This window comes from Perna viridis, chromosome 2 (assembly GCF_037379345.1).
Source record: "Perna viridis isolate PV_CMFRI_1.1 ecotype Kerala chromosome 2, ASM3737934v1, whole genome shotgun sequence".
Lineage (NCBI taxonomy): Eukaryota > Metazoa > Mollusca > Bivalvia > Mytilida > Mytilidae > Perna > Perna viridis.
The window spans coordinates 28,690,922-28,709,359 of NC_142446.1; the positions used below are offsets into that span (position 1 = coordinate 28,690,922).

Below are 18,438 nucleotides of genomic sequence, written 5' to 3' on the forward strand. Positions count from 1 at the left end.
TAGAAATGTTATTGGATTCTCACTTCTTTTGATATTACAAGAAAAAAATTTAATGACCCCAAATTTTCTTTTTGAAATATAAAATAATATCAGATAAGTGTTCTTCATAGATTTAAAAAAAAAAATTATTTACTAGTTTTTAATTGTAAGTGAAAGTGTGAAAATTCCCTACAGAATCTAGATGACATGTTGTTAAAATTGCTTACATTTAGGTTCAATTATTTCGAATTAAGTTCGTTGACCTATTTTTTTATCCTAAAATTTCACAGTATGTATTTTTTTCAAGGTCATCTTTGAGAAAACTAAGGAAAATCTATTGGGTATGATTTTCCTTTATAAGTGGTATTGCCATCGAACGTTTATACATGGGAATGTTACTTAAAAAGGACCGGGGCCATTTTCCGAAGGATTCTGACCACTGGTAGGCTAATATCAAAACTTATTCAAATAGCCAACATTTTTATCGGCATATGCAGAAGAAACACTTTGTTTACTGAAAGTTCAAATTCGTGAAAATCTTACGGATGAAAAATACAGAATTTAGTAACAAAATCGCTGGAAATGCATTTTCGACATATAGCTCTAAATGTGACACTTTAAATCGTGGATTTCTAAATAATACCTTTATAACCGTTAAAGCGTAAGTTTTTTTTTTGTTCTGTGATTAAAGAAGAACACTTTGTCGTTATAATAGTGTGATGAAACGAGAACGGAAGTGGTGAATATGTTAAAAAGACAACAACTCCACCGGGATGAAAAATGTCAGCTCAAGGCCACTCATGGTAAACAATACATACAAGTGGCCAGAATTTCCCTAGTTGGGATGGACGCAAAAATTGCGGCGCGGTTAAAGCACTTTGGCGTGATCACAACTCCCTTTTAAATCTGGTCATTGTAGAAAAAATATAACACAATTAAACACACCTAAATATCACTGAAAAAAGGTCCGAGTCTCTTATTAAAACAGAAACAAAGATACTGATTATACGCTACGCGTAAGATGGTTGATGATATGCATTTGGGTGAAAATTTAACTTTTTTGTTAGAACATCAAACATATGAAAATTAGACCTTATATAGCTTAATAAGACACAAATGAAGTGAAGTGTTCGTAGCCCAGTCATCTGAAAATTGTACCAATTTTACAAATGGCTGTAGAGGTGTTTTTTTTTTCGACCCCAACTCAGGCTTATTATTTTCAATTTGTGTTTTTGGTAGACAAATTCTTTATAATAATAGTATTTATTAATTTCCAGAATTGTTTTCTCTAATTTTGTCAATGATAAAATTGTATATTATATATCTAAGATATCAACCAGGAAGATCCAATTTATATGTTATTTTAAATGGAAAAACCCCGAGTTAAAGATTATATTTATAGATTTATAAATAACAATATTACATTAACCGTCTAATATTTGAAGTTTCTTCTCATTTTTTTCTTTTTCTTCAGAATAACCTGACATAAAAAGATCAAAGATATCTTGGTTGAAACACGTAAATAAATAACGAATATCTCAGATAACAGTTTCAATACTTCAAGGAACAACCAAATTTCCACGAGAAGGAACATACAAATTTCCAATTATGCTTGTCTATATTTATGAGTGCAAAGTAGTGTGAAATAGTTTAACTGATTGTAAGGAGACAAACAGTTGTTAACACAGAAGCTGCATATACTTTACTACTACCAAAGTTTTCTAAGATTATGGATAAAGATTCTAAAACCAGTGAACTTAGTGGTAACCGTTCACAGTATAATCTTATTGATATAAATGAAAATACCACTTTCATTCCGATGGATAATGTTACAGGCGAAAAGGGTATTAATGGCATGGATTCACTGAACACTTACGGCTACGATCAACGAACCATCACAGAAGAAATAGTACAAAATAATGAAAATAATTTGTTAACGTTACAAAGAGCAAAAAAGTTAAGATGCTTTTTGTCGATCTCATTAATAGTAAACGCTACTCTTATGACATTTATATGTTTGTTTTTGCTCAGGGGTTACATCGTGAAACGGAATAGTGATACTTTACTGTCCCCACTTTGCGTTCTTACAGTGGAAAAGAAACCTGTGTGTTCAGATCATTCTACATCACTTCATTATATTATGTTATTGGTGAGTGGAAAACATCAGCTTCAATTCATGTTTTGTCGTTATAAAGTTTTCGTAAGTTACTAATCATTGTATTCAAGACGTTATAGTTAATACTTAGTAGGTTAGGTCGGGTTTGCTTTCAGTCAATTACAATTAGATAATTGAATAATGCTAGATATAGAGATATTTCGTATTGCATATATTTGGCTGCGTGAGCAATTGTGTTCTGGCAAAGGTCGATTTATATGAATTACTGATTTTAAGAAGTATATTCTGAATGTCAAGCAAATCAATTTGATAGAGTATTGTCAATGTCGAACATTTTTACGGAGATTCAACTAGCGGTAAAGTAAAAAGATATGTGCAAGTCATCAAATTAATAAATTCAAGTCCGCGTACGGTTGGAGAATTGTATCGAATTTATTTCTTCGAATTTACTTTATATGATTCGTATCTGTATTTTGTTAATAGGCAAAACAGTTAAGGAATACCAATCCAAAACCTCCAACATTGCATTCGACAATCTCCTTCAATGACAACAAAGGTAAGATACATTTATATGTTATACACACTATTCATACAGGATTGCAAATCAGAATATTTAAAAAGTGGTGTTTTTTGTTTTTGTTTTTTGTTTTTTGTTTTTGAAAAAAAAAAAGAAATCATGCAAGTCTTCTGTCTATTAGTAGCAAACACAAAAAAACCTACTAGTTTACATCAACAAAATACTCTGTATTTTATTGATGTTCAATCTTCTAAAGTAAAATTGTCAGCCTTTTAAAGTAGATATGTGAATTACAAAATATTAAAAAAAAACTTGGACTTTGAAAGTTTTAGCTTTATAGTATGTTTGCTTTTGAGGTAAAGACCTACTGCTTATTATAACATAATTCAAGAAGTGAATATAAAAGACATATGATAACTGCTGGCATATAAAAACTGAATCAACCATAACATAAAGAGAGAGAGAGAGAGAGAGAGAGAGAGAGAGAGAGAGAGAGAGAGAGAGAGAGAGAGAGAGAGTAAAACTACTATTTTATATTTTGGTTATATCCAGTGCATTTGTAACGTTTCACCACATCCATATTGTTTTGTATTTTTCTTTTGGTTATTCTGCAACCATCGTAGTATTGATTTTATTAAATATGAAAATGTTAGCAATGTATTGCAGAATTGAATATTTTTCTTACATTTCATTTTTTTAGCTGATAGTATGTTTATGTATATTTATGAAGTATCTACAAACATACCATCTTGACTTAAACAATTGTTCTCGTTTCAGCAAAATTCAGCAAAATCAGTCATCCAATAGGGAATACTCCGATATGGAATAAACAAAAAATGGGTCAGACGTTGGCAAGAAAACTGCCTATAGTTTTAAAAGATAATTCTGTTGAAATAAGAGAATCCGGGATGTATTTCATATCTGTTCAACTTATCTTTAAACGAGAGGCAAGGTTGGATCACACAACAGACACCCCAATTGAAGTATTTTGCATAAAAAATAAAGTAACAAACACAAAAGGTGACTATTTATTCAGACGTATTCTACCTGCTTTAAATGGGAACCAGATACTACAAGAATCATCTATAACAGATATAATAATGTTACATGAAAGTGATTCAATCAGCATTTCTACTTCACAACCTCATTTATTTTATGTATGTCCTAGCTGTAATACGATCAATGTAATAAAAATTTAGCTTAAATATTTGATACCCAAGGATTTTATCTAGTCATTTACTTAATATAAAAGTAATTGAGATTCTCATATGAGTTATGCGATCTTTTATTTGGTGTTCTGCTGTCATCATCAATAGACACTTGGTATTGTGAACTAAGTTTAGTACTAATAATGGATCTTTACACCAAGTTTTTATGTATTGAAATGAGATGTTAAGGGGTAGTTTTTTTTTCAATCCAATAAAATAGATAAAGCTTATAAAAAATATTTTGCCAGAAGTTAAATCATATGGAAGACATATTTTGTATAGATATCAAAGACTTCTGGACATGCGTTATGTGTTTTCTAAATAAAAAGGGCTCGTAAAATTAGCTGTTAACCGTTTCTAATTTCAATTTAAATTTTATCTACATGTTTTTGCAATTAAATCTTGTTTTCAACGAAGACTCATATTAAACACGTGAATTACGAAAAATTTGCAAGTTTATTAGGAACATTTTGGTTTTTGGGCTGATTTTGACATGTACATATGTTACACAAGTAAAAGTGTGTGGACTATGATACTAGTTCAATGATCTATACCATAAAAGCTAAAATTACATATTACCACATTTATACCTAGATTGATTATGGGGGTAATTACCATATCCACGAAAAGATGAGGAGCTAAAAGAAGCCAAAAACGAACATTTTTCTGTTCATGCTTGTCCGAACTGTTATAGAACGGCCTTTGCGGTCGCGTCAAGCTGTGCCCTGCGAAGTATTTTATTTATCCTCATTTGCAACTTATCAATTTTAATGTTTTGATATTTATTAATATGTGTTTGTTTCCAGAGTTGTTAACTGCGATATTTAAAAGCCGTAAAACGGCGTGATAAGACGTACTAACATTTAAAAATTCGTTGATAGTAAATGCCCATTTCACTTTCATCTGCTCTATTGTTCACAAGTTTCAGTTAATGAACTTTTTTCCCGACAACATATCTTTTGAAAAGCTTGATATTAATCAAAATGATAACTATTACACTTTTAGTAAATGTGTCATATAGGAAATTCTCAATGACGATTTTGTAATGTTGGAAATTCTACACATAACATTAGAACACAAAAAGCGGGAAGTTAATTTAATCTGTGGGTATTTAAAATAACCCACAGTTTTATTGGTCATCTATAAATAACCTAAAATCCCCTGCTTACGTGGGGTGTAATAAGTGTTATTTTTAGCTGAGTATTATAATCTTTTTTTCTTTTTCATATTGGTCAAAAACTTAATTTTAGTCAAGAAATTGTGCACGCATTTACAAAGGTAGCGTAAAGAAGACTGTAAAACATTTTAACGTTAAATGAACCTACCATTATATAAAAATGGGATGTACATAATTAAAACTCGACGAATTAAATCGGCATGTCTTCGTGGTGGAGATGGACACATTATAGCAGGTCCATGCAGTGGTCGTACTTAATTTTGTTAACAATGATCAATGTTGCGTAAAATTAAACATATCTTATCTTTAAAGAAGATCGATGTAGCTATGAAAGACTTCTTATATTGTTTAGTTCGGTTTAAGAAAAAAACATGTTTAATTTGTTCACAGGCGAAGGCAATGTGATAATTGTATTAAACACGCTTAAGTTTAATAAATATTAGGCAATAAAATTAAATTTATATTGTGTTCCTCATATTTCTATGCGAACGAAACTCGAGGTACAATAATTCTTGTTAATCAGATGACCAAACAAGATAAATAGGTAAAACAATAACAATATTTAAAATTTATATTATTAAATCGTTCACTGGTATGTGAAATAGTGTCCTTCTTATATTCAATGACATTACTCGCATATACAATGACATTATTCTCATACACATTGACATTCTCATATTTTCTATGACATTCTCATATTTTCTATGACATTAATCTCATTTCCAACGACATTTTTCTCTTATTCATTGACATTGCTCTTATATGCAATAGCATTATTTTCATACTCTTCGAACAAGAAGTGATCTTTTTCCCTTTAAAAGCATGTAAGACGGACACAATTTCGTTTTTCAAATATTTCTGATCTAATTATGAAAACGAGTGTCTTTAGTTGAAGTTATACTGAATTGTAAAATCATTATTCAAAGAAAGGTCTGAAGGTATTTAGTATTTGACTAGTTTGAACTTCATCGAATTAACTGCAACAAAAAGTTTACAAAGTCCAGTCTTTCAGCTAAAATTATTTGTGATCAAGAGATGGAATTGTTGAAATACTAGAAAAAGATATTGATTATAAATTGAATTTTGATTAACATGGTCAAAATATATGTTTCTAAGCATCTTTATTTTGAAATTAACTTACTTTCACTTGTTTAATAATAGTTTTTTATTCCTTATTCCTTTTATTCCTTTTATTTTTCCTTCTTTATTTTTCATATTTATTGTACTGTTTTGACTACTGATTTAACCAAGTTTGACCGGTGGTAATTTTATGCTACTAGTTTATATCGTTATATATCATATATTCAGATTAAAATATAACTTGTTTGTATATGCATTATAAGTGTTTGTTTAAACCCTATATCGCATACTCTTTATCACATCCATTCACAGACTACACTTGAAGTTTGATTAAAATATATGATATAATGAACATGACATGCTAAAATCGGTATCACATACTGTATCTACCCAGTGGCTCGCTTGCTAGAATTGGTCAGTTCTTTTGTTTAGAAAAATGAAACATATTAGCCAATGTTACATTGAGGAACCATTGTTAATCAAATGTCTGTTTCGTCATCGTAAAGTCATCCTCATTTGGCGGCAATGACCTCAGGGGTTTATTGAAACTATGTTGATCTGGAGCAGTTACAATTAAAGCCAATTACTCTATCGTTTGGAGCTTTCCAAAAACTAAATTTGTTATGTAATGTAGTAGTCTCCATGTGTCGAAGACTTTATTAAGCTTTTACGCATAATCTTGTTTCTCTAGTGCATCGAGTATTTCTGAATATCTTGTCACTAAATGCAGTTCTGGACGTCGAATCATTCCTTTTTTTCATGGCTTTAGATGTTTCTATATCTGTAGTAAAGTGTATATTTTCAAGTTTGAATAAAATTTTATCGATTGTTTTTCTTTTTGTGAATGTATGCTGGGTTATTCAAGGTCCAAACTCTTTTAACTACTTTTTTTCTTTTTCCTTAACATGGCGACGTCAATTAAGGCAACAAAGTCGATTTGGCGTAATATAATTATTTTGATTTAGCTTGCAATTGCAGAAAAAAATTGTTCCAATATGTATTGCTATGTTCAAATTTATAATTTGTTCAAAACAATTTTTATGTACGATTAAAGAAATCTCAAAACTGACTACGTCGGACAATTTCAGGTCATAGTCAATGGTAAACATGTCTTTAGTTTCATAAAAATGTTGTTACCTCGGTGATCTAATTGCTAATTTCCACGTTTCATTTGATTAACTTTCAAAACATTGGGCTATTTACTTTTCACATAAAACAGTGTTATGACCGATGGTTGTTGTAGAAAGAGTAACTTCTTTTAAATCTATGAAATAAGGGTAACAACATAATAACCATTCACTAATCCGATCCATAATCATATCATGTCCATAACAAATCTGACAAAATAGATAATACGCCACCGAAACAGCTAGTACAGCAATGGTCCTGACGTGGTACAAGCTTTTCAAACGAAATGGTTGGTTTAATCTAGATTAATCCCTCTTCCATTGCAGCATGAATATAAAGGTGGTAATTAAAATATGTTTTATTGTAAAATAAATAGTTTATGTTGTCTGATAATATTGGTATTCAAGGGAGGGGAACTACATGTATGGTAATTTATCATTGAGAACGGGAATAACATGTATCAAATGTTGACTGGGGAGGGATGCTGAGTTCTATTTTTAGATAAGTATGTAATTGTCACGTGCATGAAAATAAGTTATTTGGGGAATTTATTATTTATCTTTAAGTAGTAGAAAAACATTTTTTATGCTTAAGAAATAATTTCAATAAGAAAGCTTGGAAAAATGCCAAAATTATAAATTAAAAATAATTAGTTGACAATTCCACATTTATAATTTATATAAATATAAAACTCAGCATCCCTCCCCATTGAACACAATATAATCAGACAACATAAATTATTTTATTTTACAATAAAATGTGTTTTATGTAGTACGTCTTTGTTTAGCCAAGATACTATGACAAATTACATTTAGAACCAGAGCAACCCTACTGCTAGTTTTCTGAGTCAGAATTGAGAACTACTTAATATCCAATTAAATGTCATTTATTAGAATGACGAAATCAAAACAAAGTTATAAAACAGAAAAGAAATGTTACAAACAGGGAGACTAACATTTTAAAACATTATAACTAAGTTCCATGTTACAAATACTAAATTATGAGACAGAAAAGTGTGGCACTTAAAAACGGCCAAAAGTGGCCACAGTTTTGTACCAAAAAGCTGGAAAGGGTTGCTCTGACAGTTCTTGTCATTGAAAAAAGGAAAATGTTGATTTTCTAATACCAAAGTGTAGTAAAGATAAACATATTTACAATGTGGTGACACATGCTACTAGTGGTTGGTTAAATCTAGATTAATCCCTCTTCCATTGCAGCGTGAATATACCGGTGGTAATTAATAGAATTTACATGCTATAATTTCATAATTGCTAAATCAGTGGTCTTATCAGCATAAAGAATAATTTGCACAAAGCAAGCATTACTCATTGTTTTAGAAGAAACTGTGTATTTTTCAGTCAAGGACTGATATTTGAAAAGGAATTTGGTAAGAGACCTTTTGAGACACATTTCCTCATACCCCTGATTCAGGAGTCTGTTACACTCTCATTGCGTTCAAGAAAATCAGAGTAGTGAGTACTTGCTCTAGCGTAGCGTATTAATTGTGAAATATAAACACCATATGCAGAAGATGAAGGTATACTGGTGCACAGGTAAGGATAATTTATAATTCTAACATTAAAGTCGTCTCTTTTTATCATATTATCATATGCAAATTGAAACTTGACATCCTAAAAACTGTCAACACTTACTAGAAGGCCGACTTTTAAACACGCCAAGATCTCTTGGGTAAGTGATTATTTCAGTTGTAATAGAGCCCGGAATTTTATATGCTTATTAGAGGTCAAATCAACTCGAATACTATATGGTAAATGTTATTATATTGTTGTCAATGTCAGAATGTCATTGTGTAATGTGTCTAAGCAGTCGGACAATCATTTACTTATAACGACTTGGCATCGTAAAGGTTTTGAAATGCCAAAATATTCGTAAACCAAAAAAAAAAAAAAAAACAAAAAAAAAGAAAAGAAAAAAAATAATAATAAATAAATAAATAAATAAACCATTGCATTTTTCAGTTCAACTAATATTTTCAAATTACAGTACATCATTACGTTTAACACCTTGGTTTAAAACTTCAGAAGGAAGACAGTGCGATGTATTTATTGTAAAACTAGGAGACCGAGCGGAAATCTACGAAATAATCAGAAACTGGTGGGCGTAGAAGCTGCATGTAACACGTATAAAAATGAATAGTTTATTATGCAGGAATATAATTTTGACAATCCAAAAACAATATACAAATTCCGTTACCAAGTCAAAGAACCTGCATAATGTCAGTAATTTAGACAAAAGTAAAAATATAACACTAAATAATTATCAGTGATAATAATAAAATATCAAATCTAGGCCGGGGTTGGGCTAACAAAAACAGCACCTTCAAGTAAAAGCGTTACGGAATTCACCATCTAAAAACACTTGAAATACAGGAAGATGTGTATAAAAAGAGCTATAAAGCTTACCGTTGACTATAACGAATTTCCAACTTTGTTTTCAGTAGAAACACCAACGTCAGATTGTTGACGACAACGCATGAAATTTCCCGCAATACACCAATTTCGCAGAATAAAAGACGTTCACAACCCTGACGCGACTGACAAATATGCAGAACGAATAAAACATAACTATATACAACAATATTCTATAACAAGACTAATTTACTGAAAACACGGAATTTAAACCCGCATCTAACCAGTCCTGGTATAAAAATTAATGTACGCCAAAAGAACGATAACTCTACTTTGGCGGAAAATGTAGACGTCAAAACAGCGACAGACTTCTGTTAAAATGATAATAATTAATAACTTAAATGGTAAGACAATGCTAAACCATTATCCCTAGTATATTTTTGTCTTCCCAAAATACTTCAGGATAATTAATATATGTGAAAACGTATTTCACAACACTACCCCCCTCAAAGAAATAATTTCGTCCTCGAAATTCAAAAGGAAAAATTTCTTTGAAGAAACGATAATGAACATTTATTGTAATCTGTTTTCTTTAGAACAAATGAAATATCCAAGTAAGTGCTGAGGCATTCACACCCTTAAAGCACCTAAGAAGATGTAGTTACCTTTAAAAAATCGACTTTAATTATATGAACAAAATATTGCTCAAAATAAAAATAGTACAATATAAAATACTGTCGTAACAATATCAACACACATTGTTTACAAATATCCACAAGAAATATAAATAAACTTAAAACAGTTTCTGGACAACGCTTTTCATCTTCTTCTTTTCTGGTTCATCTCTTTCGGAATCAAATCTTTTATTGTTCTTATATAATTGATAGTCTTGATTCTCATAAAATCTAAGTTTCCGTCTCAAACTTTCGATTTCATTGTCCTTGTGTCTCACATTCCTTTAAAGAACCCGGACTTTGTCATCCTTTTTCACAAGTTCTTCCTTCAGAAATTTAACTTCATCTGATTTATGCTTGAGTATAGTTTCCTTTCTGGCTATAAAATCAGCAAATCTATTAAGCTCTGCCTGATGTGAACCCTTAAGTATATTAATTTCAGCTTTTAACTCTTTGTAGTTTTGAAATGTTTCATCAGTCTGGCATTCAGTGTTTGAAAAAGAGAACTATGTGCTAAATTCCCGGATCTGAAATTCAGATTCTGAGTTGCTGTCTTCCGCTTCACCATCAGAGTCGCTTTTAGCTTCTTCTGGCAATGCTGATTTTAGAATGGCGTCAACAGAACGGTCTGTACCAAGAACAACAAAATACGGACTAAGGGATACTTTCAAAAAATCTTGTTCTTTATCTGTCAAATCTGCAATGGCATCTTTGTGCTTCCTATATGTTGACACATGTCTCTCCAACAATCTCAAAGTTGTAGTTCTATAATGGCACAGGGTACAGTAATAAGGGACTCTTATCCTCCTCCACATGAGTAACCAGTACATGATGAACCATATCTCTCTTATTCAACTCCACAAGGCAATCATTCCAATTACAGACGTACACATCAGACATGACTTCTGAAAATAAGTTTAATTATATTTAAAAAAAAATCCTTATAGTTAACAAATAATGACAGCAGGTACCCCTGACTTGGATCAGCTAATATAAAATCCTCTTTCGGACGTCCTGGACCCAAGAAGGAATATCGTCTGATAGGAACAACTTCAATTTGTCATGATGAACACTATCAACCTTCCGTCTATGTTGAATTTTATACAGAACTGGACCAAAAGTATCAATAACAACATATGGACCAGACCACTTTTCTTCCAGCCTCATAGAAGAACTGTTGAACTTATAGACAAGGGAACCCTTAGAAAATTGGGTCAGTGACCACTGCACTAGAATTTAAGTGTTGTCTAGCTAAATGGTAGACCTCCTCCAACTTTTCTCTAACATGAGCTAAGTAAGTATCAGTATCAGTATTTGAATGGCCCTTAGGCAGAGGAAACATCAACTGGTTGGGCATCAAAACCTCTCTACCGAACATAAGCATATTTGGAGAAAACCCTGTAGCTGGATGTGGGGTGCTTCTATAAGCAGACATAACAATTCCAATATAAGAATCCCAGGTACGAACATTCTTATCAACAAAGCTACGGATCATTTTTTCTAAGGTTCCATTAAATTTTTCTATTATTCCATTAGAGCAAGGCCTATAAGATGTAGTTCTTGTTTTCTTTATATAAAATAATTTGCAAATCTCAGTAAAAATATTGCTCTCAAAATTAGCACCTCTATCAGAATGTAATTCAAGAGGAGCTCCAAACCGAGATATGAACTCATGGACTTAACTCTGTTGTAAACCTCGCAACTTTTGATGTGTAATTTCACATCTTCACTCATTTTATACCAATGAAAGTGACTTTTTATCTTGGAAACAGTTTTACTAATTCCAAAATGTGCCGCGTACATAGCATCATGACAACCTTTAATGACCTCTTTCCTTAATATTTTAGGTACCAAAAGCTACCAAAAAAGTAGAGAACGCTTCTGGAAAATGACACCATTTTGTTTCTCTAGATGATTAAAGTTTAACCAATAATTCCGAACAGCGGGGATAAATGCAGCAGCATCATCTCCACTAGGCTGACCACTGTCAAGCCACTCATGAACATATTTCAAAACTTCATCTTCCCTTTGAAAGATTTCAACTTCCTCATCTAAATGACCTTGTAGCCAGTTACATTGAGGACGATTTGATGTTTGACTCCTGGTTACAACTCGAATTATATCACTGGTATGACCTAAATTTCCAACGTCATCAATATCAGTTTTAAAATCTGACCATTCATCATTTAGAGATTGACAACAAGAGAATGAGGATCAACTTTTCCCTCGACTTGATGTTTACAAACAGGTTCTTCAGCATCTTTCCTTGAAAAGGCATCAGCGTTTTGATGTTTCAAACCACTACGATGCTGTATCTCAAAATCATATTGTGAGAGAGTCTCTATCCACCTAGCTAATTGACCTTGTGGATCTTTAAAACTAAATAGCCAACGAAGAGAGCCATGATCTGTTCGTAACAGAAATTTCCTCCCCATTAGAAAGTGGCGAAACTGGTGAATGAAAGTAGTTACAGCAAGAAGCTCACGTCTAGTGACGCTATAGCGTTGTTGAGGCTTATCAAGTTTCTTCCAGCCAAATGCAATGACTTTTTCTTTGTTATTTTGAACTTGAGATAAGACTGCGCCTATTCCTACATTAGAAGCGTCTGTATTTAAGATGAATAACCCTTTAGAAAGAGGATATGCTAGTATAGGAGCTTCACATAATGCCTTTTTCAGTAACAGAAAGGACTCATTACAAGCTTTAGACCACTCAAATGGAACATCTTTCTTTGTCAGTGAACTAAGAGGAGAAGCGACTTCACTGAATTTTGATACAAATTGTCTGTAATAGTTACAGAGCCCAAGAAATCTCTGAACTTCCTTGACTGAACAAGGTGTTTTCCAATTTTTCACAGAATTTATCATCTTTGGATTGGGTTTAATACCTTCTTTGCAAAAACGTGTCCCAAATAAACAACTTCATCTTTACAGAATTCACATTTGGATGGTTTAAGCTTCAAACCAGCATTTTTCCAGTGAGACAGAACTTCATTCAATTTGACAAAATGTTCATCAAGACTTGAACTATATAAAATGATATCATCAAAATAAATTAAAAGGGTCTTCCACTGCATGCCTCTAAATATTAACTCCATACATCTTTGGAACGTTGAGGGGGCATTACAAAGACCAAAAGGCATTTTGGTGTATTCAAACAGACCATATTGTGTAATAAAGGCCGTTTTGTAACGATCTTCAGGTGCCACTTCAAGTTGCCAATAGCCAGACTGTAAATCCATCACAGAAAAAACATTTGCATCAGCAAGACAATCTAAGCACATAGAAATTTGTGGTAAGGGATAGGCATCTTTAATAGTACAATCATTAAGACGTCTATAATCTATACACCACCTTACTGACATATCTTTTTTTCTAACTAAGCACACAGGTGAGGCCCAACTAGATTTAGATGGCACAACTCCATTGGCAATTTGATCTTGCAAATAGTTTTCCTCCTCACCTTCAAAACCTTGAGGTGTCCTTCTTAGAGGCTGTATAACAGGCCTTGCCCCTGAGGTATCAATTTTATGTGAAATAACTGAGCAAGAACCAAGATCTAATTTGTTTTTAGCAAAGGCATTAGCATTATTCAACAAAACCTCAGCTAACTTAACCTTGTGTTTTTGATCAACAAGTTTCTCTGCACTTTTATCAAACAACTCAACAAGATGTTCCGGTAATTTAGGAACTTCGGCCAAATTTCTTTCATTAGCAAAACAATCTGAAGAAATTTTACTACATTTCCACTCATCAGGAATCAAAGGAATAGCAGGATCAAATATATCCAGTTGATTAATAGAATTAGAAATTGAATTATCATACATTGAAGTTTCATTCTTGACCTCAGAATCAATATTTTCAAAATGCACTACAGGATGTAACTCGCCAATCAAATAGTTTTTCTTAATTTTGATAGGAGTATTCTCAAGATTTACAATGCAAACTGGTACAGTTTTCTGATAAGGGTCTACTAAACATCTAGCAACCAACAAATTCCTGTCATCTTCAAATAGAGGCTCAATACTACAATATCTAGTATCCAAAACTTCAGAGTTAACACTACGACCTGGTAGAATAACTTCACTGTTAGGAGGAATATTCACCGTTTCCTTTAAAAGTACACGTGCAACTTTATCAGCTCGACGAGTGACGACACAATTGACCCATTCTCCTTCAACCTGCAAACCTCTCCTTGTATTTATGGTGATATCCTTGTCATCAATAACGTCACAACCAAGTAGTATATCGTCCCCTATTGGTGCAACATAAAATGACCAATCAAATTGTAAAGAACCAATTTGTACCGAAACATCAGCAACACCTGAAGTACTCATTTTCCTTCCAGCCTCTGCTACAACCAGGTTTCTCCGAGCCTGATAAAGATATGGACGATTTACCTCAGGAATTCGATAATAAGCAGACTTGCTCATAACAGTCACCTCTGCCCCTGTATCGACAACAGCATTAACCATTGCTCCATTAATGACAACAGGAACCTTCAATGTAACTGCTCTAACTCTATCTATAACAATATCTGCATCACCCAGTTCACCATCAAAATCAACAAATTTACAAGGATTTTCATCAGCTAATTCCAAAACCCCAGAAGGCTTTGAATTACTATCATTCACTAGAACACTAGAGAATGTTTCCTCCTCAGTAGGAACAGTGGGAGTATCAACAACAGTTTCCACACTAGATGGAAAACCAACCTTTGAACAATTATCCAAGCCATGTGTCAAAGGTTCATTTCCATCAATAGTTACCTGGGCTAAGTCTTGGCCGTCAGCCTTAGCCCCAACTAGTTTAAAGACTTATCATCAGCACTCACATTCTTGCCTTTGCATTTACCATAATTTTCTTTGATCCTGTTTCTCTTATCATCATTACTCTGTCTTGGTTTACCTCTTTTCTCCTTGTTTTGAGGACAAAATCTGCTTGTATGACCCTTGTCATTGCATTTATAATAAGTAATTTCAGCATATCGTGCCCTTTTTTCCTCACGACTTTCTGTATTACCTCTGTTAGCACCATTTTGTTGCAATGTAGCAGCTAATTTATTTATTTCACCCGTTAAATCTGATTCTTTACCTCTTTGAATTTGTCTTCTGTGACAAATTGCTTACTGTTACCAACCTTTCTAATTTCATCAGAGTCATCTTCCTCTATTTGCCTTATACTCAATTGGCGTTTGTTTCAATTTCTACAACACTCATGCCAGGTTATGAGTTGCAAGGTTTCATCAATTGTCTTTGGTTGTTTTGTTCTTACCTCATATGATAGGTTCTGATCTATCAACCCTCTTAAAATGTGCTCAATAGTAAGTGTGGTCACTAAATGAGGCGGACTTATTTCTGGATATGCCTTATTCACCATCTCCTCTACTCTGGTTGCATACTCAATCATGGTTTCTTTACTGTTCTTTTTTACGTGATTTAACTGTTCCCGATAGTGCTCAGGTAACAGAAAATCACCATATCTCTGGTCCAGTGCAGTATAAAGGTTTCTGATATTACCTTTTACAGGTACAGGCAATTTGGTCACACATATCAAAGCTTCATTTTTTAAGCTACACATAAGATGTTCTAATTGCTTGTCATTGTCCCAATTGAACTTTTTTATTCCAATCTCAAAGATAGCCCAAAAACTCTGAAAATCACTTTTACCATTAAAATATGGCAGTCTGAACTCTCCGTGCACCAGCGTTTCTCTGTAATGCTGAGTTACTATTCTCAGTGGCACTCCAATTACCTGCCCTTGACACATTTCTCAACTCTAATGTCAGACGTTGTATCTCTGAATCTTTGTTTTTCATCTCGTATTCTAGTTTGACATTTTCACTCTTTACCTGGTCAAGATCGTGTCGTACTGCAACCTGATTTTCTCAGTTTTTACCTTCTCAATGTCTTGTTTCAAATGCCAATTTTGCACATTTGCATCATTCAAGAGCTTTTCATAATTTGACACGTCTTTTGTAACCTTCAACAAACTCTGCATAGTGTCAAAAATTTCTCTTTTTGTCTCTGCTACATCGTACTCAGCATGTTCTAGACTATCTTCTGTCTGAGCTATTTGATTACTTACATCTGATAACTGCTGTTTGAGCTTCATATGCTCTTGTCTAACATCACTAGACTCTGTATTTACCTCAGAACTGGTTATATTTAATGCACCTTCACTTAAACATCTCTCATGAAGTGATCCACTACTGTGACTACTTACCAACTGTGATATCTCAGCTTGAGAAATATTGTCAAAGTTTGCCATCTCATATACTATATTTTCCCCCTTTTTGAAAACTGAGATCTAGTAACAACACCAGTACGAGAACTAGAATGAGCCACAGGACTATCCGCCATAATTATTGAACTATTTTACAGTTCAATTTCTACAACTAATTCTCTTTAAAAAAGACTATGGTAGAATTCTCTACCCAAACGTATTCAAAACTATTCAGTTTCTGAATACAAAAAAGTCAATTTTACTCTCAACTAAACGAATTCACGTTCCAGTTAAGAGGTATTGCATCAAACAATTCAGTCCTTCAGCAATGAAAAACCATGCAGCAACTACTATTTTACAAAAATCGTCAGTCAAATACAGCTACACAAACTGATGAGACCCGGGTATCCCACCGCTGCCACCAATATTGTAAAACTAGGAAACCGAGCGGAAATCTACGAAATAATCAGAAACTGATGGGCGTAGAAGCTGCATGTGACACGTATAAAAATGAATAGTTTATTATGCAGGAATATAATTTTGACAATCCAAAAACAATATACAAATTCCGTTACCAAGTCAAAGAACCTGCATAATGTCAGTAATTTAGACAAAAGTATAAATATAACACTAAATAATTATCAATGATAATAATAAGATATCAAATCTAGGCCGGGGTTGGACTAACAAAAACAGCACCTTCAAGTAAAAGCGTTACGGAATTCACACTTGAACTACAGGAAGATGTGTATAAAAAGAGCTATAAAGCTTACCGTTGACTATATAAATATCCACAAGTCCAAACGTGGCAAATAAACAGGTCAAGGGAACGGCACAGCCGATCCCTGGGACAGTCGAATTTCGAATTTCCAACTTTGTTTTCAGTAGAAACACCAACGTCAGATTGTTGACGACAACGCATGAAATTTCCCGCAATACACTAATTTCGCAGAATAAAAGACGTTCACAACCCTGACGCGACTGACAAATATGCAGAACGAATAAAACATAACTATATACAACAATATTCTATAACAAGACTAATTTACTGAAAACACGGAATTTAAACCCGCATCTAACCAGTCCTGGTATAAAAATTAATGTACGCCAAAAAGAACGATAACTCTACTTTGGCGGGAAATGTAGACGTCAAAACAGCGACAGACTTCTGTTAAAATGATAATAATTAATAACTTAAATGGTAAGACAATGCTAAACCATTATCCCTAGTATATTTTTGTCTTCCCAAAATACTTCAGGATAATTTATATATGTGAAAACGTATTTCACAACACTTTCCATGTTATTTTGGATCACTTGGCCTAAAGGGCTATGTAATCTATAACATGGCGTTGTTAACAATTTTTCAAATATCCCCTCTAAAACTACTTGTCCAAGTAGAACCAAACTTAATATTAATCTTCCTAAGGGTATTCTTCATAAAACTTATGTGGGGATTTTTCATCAGTTGAAAACCATGTCAATTGAAAATGAAAACGAGCGATAAATGAAGGATATCAAAGAGAGTAAATCACGATCGATAACACATAAAATGATAAGGACGAATAATAAAAAGGTATAGTAATGATAATACACACAAAGACGAGCAACACAAGCTCCATCAGCAAACAATGGGAGGGTGGCTTGATTCATGTTCGGCAAAGAGGAAGTGAATATAGGAAGTGATCAGATTGTCATAGAGAACTTGTTTCGTATAAAGTTTAAGAATGGTCTGCACCTTCATGTGGTCTCTTCCTGAAAAAGAAAAAAAGATACTTTATGTAAATAATCTCTGTTCTGACATTGTGATAGGTGCATTTGTAATGCATGATGCATGAACATGTATATGAATGTTTACATGTATATTGTTTAGTGGGATTATATTCAAATAATTAATAGGTATAATTTAAATTGATAAATGAATGACTGCATCTTGATATGGTGGTCAATTATTCAATAAATTTTC

The 18,438-nt window shown here is 32.8% G+C and overlaps 1 protein-coding gene and 1 long non-coding RNA gene across 4 annotated transcripts; one reads left to right on the top strand and one right to left on the bottom strand.

The window, feature by feature from the left end:
• Positions 1-1,403: 1,403 nt before the first annotated feature.
• Positions 1,404-3,824, top strand: LOC148624507 (uncharacterized). 3 transcript variants are annotated; one of them, XM_088567136.1, is made up of 4 exons: positions 1,404-1,742; positions 2,011-2,128; positions 2,579-2,651; positions 3,390-3,824. In XM_088567136.1, exons 2-4 carry the CDS (start codon positions 2,120-2,122, stop codon positions 3,809-3,811), a joined length of 504 nt encoding a protein of 167 aa, XP_088423262.1. In that variant the 5' UTR covers positions 1,404-1,742; positions 2,011-2,119; the 3' UTR covers positions 3,812-3,824. The 3 variants fall into 3 exon arrangements, with proteins under 3 accessions (XP_088423262.1, XP_088423260.1, XP_088423261.1); XM_088567134.1 differs by having other exon boundaries at positions 1,404-2,179; XM_088567135.1 differs by having other exon boundaries at positions 1,404-2,128.
• A 2,356-nt stretch (positions 3,825-6,180) lies between these two features.
• LOC148624508 (uncharacterized) lies at positions 6,181-17,448 on the bottom strand. Its single transcript, XR_015919687.1, has 3 exons — positions 17,246-17,448; positions 9,629-11,153; positions 6,181-6,858 (listed from the first exon to the last, which is right to left on the bottom strand). It is a non-coding gene; the product is annotated as an uncharacterized LOC148624508 (long non-coding RNA).
• Positions 17,449-18,438: the final 990 nt, after the last annotated feature.

What these genes read in the sequence shown, in the direction of transcription:
- LOC148624507 (XM_088567134.1), top strand. Translation starts at nt 1,709, where the DNA reads ATGGATAAAGATTCTAAAACCAGTGAACTTAGTGGTAACCGTTCACAG. An exon ending in TTTGTCGTTATAAAGTTTTC is followed by an intron (nt 2,180 to 2,578) that starts GTAAGTTACTAA and finishes TTTTGTTAATAG; the next exon opens with GCAAAACAGTTAAGGAATAC. An exon ending in CTCCTTCAATGACAACAAAG is followed by an intron (nt 2,652 to 3,389) that starts GTAAGATACATT and finishes TTCTCGTTTCAG; the next exon opens with CAAAATTCAGCAAAATCAGT.